Source organism: Cornus florida, unplaced genomic scaffold (genome assembly GCF_030987335.1).
Source record: "Cornus florida cultivar Cherokee Brave unplaced genomic scaffold, ASM3098733v1 CherokeeBrave_3.0.0_Hap2_Chr10, whole genome shotgun sequence".
Taxonomy (NCBI): domain Eukaryota; kingdom Viridiplantae; phylum Streptophyta; class Magnoliopsida; order Cornales; family Cornaceae; genus Cornus; species Cornus florida.
The window spans coordinates 84,586,752-84,592,248 of NW_026775580.1; the positions used below are offsets into that span (position 1 = coordinate 84,586,752).

The 5,497-nt window shown below is 32.5% G+C and overlaps 1 protein-coding gene across 1 annotated transcript; it reads right to left on the minus strand.

Annotated features, from left to right (window-relative positions):
* Positions 1-437: 437 nt before the first annotated feature.
* On the minus strand, positions 438-5,158 carry LOC132278709 (protein At-4/1). Its single transcript, XM_059780567.1, has 8 exons — positions 5,062-5,158; positions 4,837-4,942; positions 2,736-2,791; positions 2,491-2,568; positions 2,161-2,234; positions 1,953-2,086; positions 1,756-1,851; positions 438-1,556 (listed from the first exon to the last, which is right to left on the minus strand). Exons 1-8 carry the CDS (start codon positions 5,122-5,124, stop codon positions 1,411-1,413), a joined length of 753 nt encoding a protein of 250 aa, XP_059636550.1. The 5' UTR covers positions 5,125-5,158; the 3' UTR covers positions 438-1,410.
* Positions 5,159-5,497: the final 339 nt, after the last annotated feature.

Genomic DNA, 5,497 nt, shown 5'->3' on the forward strand with positions numbered 1-5,497 from the left:
GTTAAAATTATAGAATATAATTTAGGTACTCATTTAGTCTTTTATTAATCTTAATCTTAATCAGACCATATATATATATATAATGCTGTATCACAAGTGCTCCAATGTGTGGCGTCAAATAGAGGTTTGAAGCCTCACAGTGTATTCAGGGTGGAATAGGTGTTTGTAAGCTAATTACTATTCAAAATAAAATTAAAATATTTTTACCCAACAGTACTAAAACATCTTTTAAGCTTTCATTTTATGGAATTACTAACTAAAATCATCGATTTTGATGAACCAATCTACAAAAGTTTTTACCGTATCTAATATATATTCATTTATTTGAGGATTGATTGGACTCCTCACTCCTTATTAAACTCTCTCACACCAGACACAATGACACTAAAGTTTATTCGCTGTCTTCAAATTCTCTCTCTTATCCTTTTCAGTCTCCCAACATGGATTCTTTTTGCTGGCGCAAACCCTATCACTTCTTTTTTTATTATTAAAATAATGATAAAAATCAATAATTAAAACCTATTACGTTTTTTCAAGAGATAGTACTAGATTCTATTATTTATCCTGTCATTAATTTAATGTTTTTAGATATATACAAAATAGAGGGATTTTATATTGGCTTACTTGAAATTTGCATGGAGTTGCATGCTTGGTGGATTACATGAGAGATTGCTTTCTTAGTCATTTTCATCCTATGCTTCTTTTGTTTCCTATTATCATTCCTACAACAATTTCACATCGCTTATACAATAATTATGCTACATTATTATTTAATAATATTTCATTTCATGCTGATACACTACGATATAACGCGCTACATTAGAAATACAAGATGGAAGTACGAGAATCCCTCCACACGAGAGATTCAAAATTCATTATCTAACAACAATTTTGACTATTTTTTTTTTTTTTTTTCATAGTTGGTACTCAGACACATGCCTCTATTAAGACTTGAACCTTTGAAATCATCATTTAGCAACAAAATCAATTCCAACAATCACATAACGACTCACCTCAAATATCGCGATTAATTGTGTTCAACTTCTTCACTGAAATAGCCAAAGCAGCTCGATCGGAAGCGTTGAGTGCTCTGATATTAGTGTTGGAAGCACCTGCTTAACTCGAGCTACCAGGTAATTTTGGCATAACAATGAAAAATACATTGATGTTGCAGTAGTAAGATTGATTTACAAAGAAGTTGGCAAAAGTTTTCCGTAACTAATTGTTCAGGTTCCACAGAGTGATCTAACAGAATCCAATCATCATTTAGACTCTTGAATTAAGCTGTACAACTATTTAAATGTGGTCCGTTGATTGTACTTGCAGAAAATTCGTTCACAGGAGCACAGCAACAAAGTTAGCAACATGTTTGGATACTAACCTCTGAGTCAACATTACGATCAGAACACGTCAGCCCTCTTTTATACCAATTAGCTTTCTTTTAAGGACCTCATTCTCCTTCCTTAGCTTCATAATCTTCTGCTTGAGTGTTTCAACATTTCGATTTGAAGTCAGGTCTCGGTGGTGTTCAACCAGCTTCGTTCTGCTAATAAGCACTGCAATGTACCAGAAAAAGAATAAGGGCATTCCTATAAGATCAATAGTGTTTCTATCTAAACGAGCTTATTAATTATTGAACATTTTAATTCTAGTCTCTAGATGTGTACTGGAATTGCATAAACTTGTTGATCCGGTAATGAGGAAAGTAAATACATGATAAAAGATAACAGCAGTCTGCATTGATATTGAACTCACATTCCTTTTCCAGATTTTGGAGCTTCTTGCTTAATTCATTCTTCTCTTCTTGTTCAATCAGGAGACAGTCCTTCAAATCCTGAATCTCATGTTGATCTGTCACAAAATAACAACAGATCGATTTATTCACAGTTCCAATAGAATAAAATGTCGTTTGAGATTTTGAGAATTCAAAATAAGCTTCCTTGAGATCTCACATCTGCATTCCATATCAAACTGAACTCCTTCCAACCTGCACCTTAAAGTTTCAACTTGGGTCTTATGAGCAGCTAAATCTTGGTGGAGCTGATTTATGGTAGATTCATTTGCTGCTTTTTGAAGCAGAAATCCTCTGACACGAGACAAATTTGAGCTTAGCATGAGAATATATTAAAAGAGCGACATTTTCCACCATTGGAAACTGACCTGATCTGAGTCTCCAAGTCTTTAATCTTTGCTGCTTGAACTTGTTTGAGTGATTCCATTGCATTTGTGTGTTCCTGCTTGCAAATTGTAACTTTTCTTCAGCGCAGCAACTACAATATAATGAGACAATAATTGCTAGTGCACTCGATCATACCACATATTTTCATCCTCAATAGATAATACTTCACATTCACCAACCAAAAATTATGAAAGGATTCGTCTTTTCCTCTCTCTTATCTTTTCCTTCATTTGAATCCTCAACGCCTTTCCTAGTGTGAGACACATACATGCATGCACCAAATCCTTCCATTATATTACAGAAGGACTTACATTTGCTTTGCTGAGTTGTTCATCTCTAACTCTCTCCAGTTCCCCTTTCAAGCTTTGGTAACTTGTATGGCAGACAAGCTGTTATCTCATGGAAATGATTCAACAAAACTGAATAAAATAAGAATACGAATGTAGAAGGCCATGACAAAAGTGGGTCTTAGCTAATTTTATACTTTAACTATTTGATAAAAAAATTATGTCTAGGATTAGAAAGAAAAGGAAAGAGCTCATCATTCATTGCAAACCTGATCAGCCAGTTTGTTAAGTGATTCTATGTACAGCTTTGTCAGCCGCTCATTGTCTACATATAACGATATATTCTATATTAGTTTGGAAATGTAAGCTGCGGGTAAGCAAGCAAAATGAAGACAAAGTAGGTGCTTTCTTTTTCCAGAAAATATATTTTGGGTGTAGTAACAATAGAAATGGATAAAAAATTGTTTCCACTGTATAAGACGTCTGCCTGTCTGCAAATAGACTAAGAAAAGATGTGCTGCTCAAAAGAAAGAATAATGGTGCCAGATTTTCCAAAGGCCAAAACTTATAAAAATATCACTGTAAGAGCAAGAAAAGGCCAAAACTGGTGAAAATATATATGTCACAGCAAGCAAACAATCAGTGGTCTAAGCATCGAATGACCCTCCATCAAAACTTAAATTGGAGCTCACAGCAATGTTGAGGGTTCATAAAAAGAATACTCCATCCCAAAATGACTAACAAAAGCACAAATTCAATTCAGGCATTCACAATCTACCAATTTGCAATTTTGTTTCCAAAAAATGCACTCCCATCGTTTCACACTAGAGTTCCAGAGAAGTACAAATATAAAGAAAAGCAGAAATGCTAGAAGGCATTGTGTATTCAGCAACAGTATGGAATAGCCAAGAAAGAAAAGGACAGTGCTGTGAACGGAAGGGATTGCGTGTTTGTGTGTGGGTGTGCTTCTGTTTGGAGAGAAGGGAGACTTAGAATATACATGCTGCAAAACTTCATCACTTGTTTATAGGGCTCACAATTTTCCAATCCTAGTGCTGACCTACATGTCGCTATCCATATGGTGTTCCAAATTGAAGTTTTTCTTTTCGATGTGTTCCAAATTGAAATTGTGTATTTATAATTGTAAAAGAAATCAAATAGATGGTTATATGTATCAGATCAACTAAATATATGGGATGATTGATAAATATGCTAAGAATATCTAATCCAAGAATGTCTATGTTCATCTAATAAACGAGTTCGATAGGTGTCCTTATATGTGCTATCGAACTCGTTTATTAGAGATTCATAATATATATTTTACACATCTATTTTTTATATATATAAATATATATATATATATGTAAGTATATGTATCTGAATTTATTTAATTCCATTTTGCACAGATCTTGATATGTTCAAAATCATTAAGAAATTTGATTCACTTAAATCCTTCAAAAAAAAAATTTGATTATAATACAATGCACTACACTTTTTAGTTAAAACTTTTGTCACAAATGTCGGATTATCGGAATCTGCAAAACTGTGTTTGTTCACTGTGCTTGAAAGAAACGATTGCAAAGTAAACTTGATGGAATATTTTCAAATAAATCCATCCATCTGCTACAATTCTAATAGTTGATGTTAAAAATTCTATCATGAGAGTTCTTCCCAATTTTATGCTGTTCAAATGATAAAACAACCTCTATATTTCAAAACATTACTTATCATTTAATGACTAAATTCCGCACTGAATCATTGGTTAAAACCTCATCATCATCAGAGTATTCAAACTAGCTTCTGCAAACAAAAATTGATGGGATTTGAATAGCAAAATGAAATATCCTACAGTAATGCTCTTCTTTTGGAAGCCGAAAATATGTAAAACGGAAAAGAATTAAAATCTAACATTTCTGCTGTTATATGGATTATGGAACATGCCCTACATAACCTATATACATCATATTTGGCTATAAGTGAATCAACTTTTTTCACTTGCATAGCAAAACAACACGAGCAACAAGACTCACAACATGTTTCATCATACTATTATAGCCCTTTAGATGATAATTTATCATTGGAATTCACAGAGCACCAATCCTCTGGTTAGGAAGAAAACTAAGGAAAGAAAATATAATGATAGATTTCAGCTTCACCTAAACTTAATAGTTGTTGCGCTAGGCTAATTTAATTGTGAAAATTAATGATATTTCGTCCAAAATTACGAAAAATCTTTTCACATTTAAAAATAATAATAAAAAATAGTTTTCCTTTTTCCGACCTTTTTTTCTCGGGAACCAAACGGATAACAATGCAGATGCAATTAGACAAGCCTAAGTGATAAAGATAAATTCAAACAGGTGTACTGACCTGATTTGAGGCTGTTAGCAGTGAATTCAAGTACTTCTCGGTTCTTAATTTCGGCATTACAGTTCGATTGCAACAATTGGATCTGCGTGATTCCAATCTTGAAATCCTGATTTGAGAATTGATTTTTTATATTATCAGGGTGAAATGATGGAGAGAAATCATGAAAGGAAGCATATACATATATACATATATATATATATACATACATTTACATATATTACATACGTCGTATATCTGATCGAAGCTGGAGAGCAGCGACTCCATTTCTTCATCGCTTGTTGCCACCATTTCGTATTCTTTCCACACTCTCTTCCCTCTCGAATAATAGTCTAAAATGAAAGGCAAATGTAAAATTATTTGTAGGCCCAAATCTGAGGGGTTTCTATCTTTGATGCAATGAATGGGACTATATTTAAATTTATCCACTATTTATTACATATTAGTTATGAGTAATATTAACTATTTTGATTTTTGTAAATTTGTAAGAAACGCAATTATATTATGTATCAAATTCAAGTTACTGATTTGATGCATTAGTATATTTTGTTTGATAAAATTTTTAAAAAGAAAATCAAGTTTAACCAGTAATAAAAATAATAATTTTATGTTTTTTTTTTTAATTTGAAGTGTTTAGCACTAGAGACAAGTGATTTAATAATCT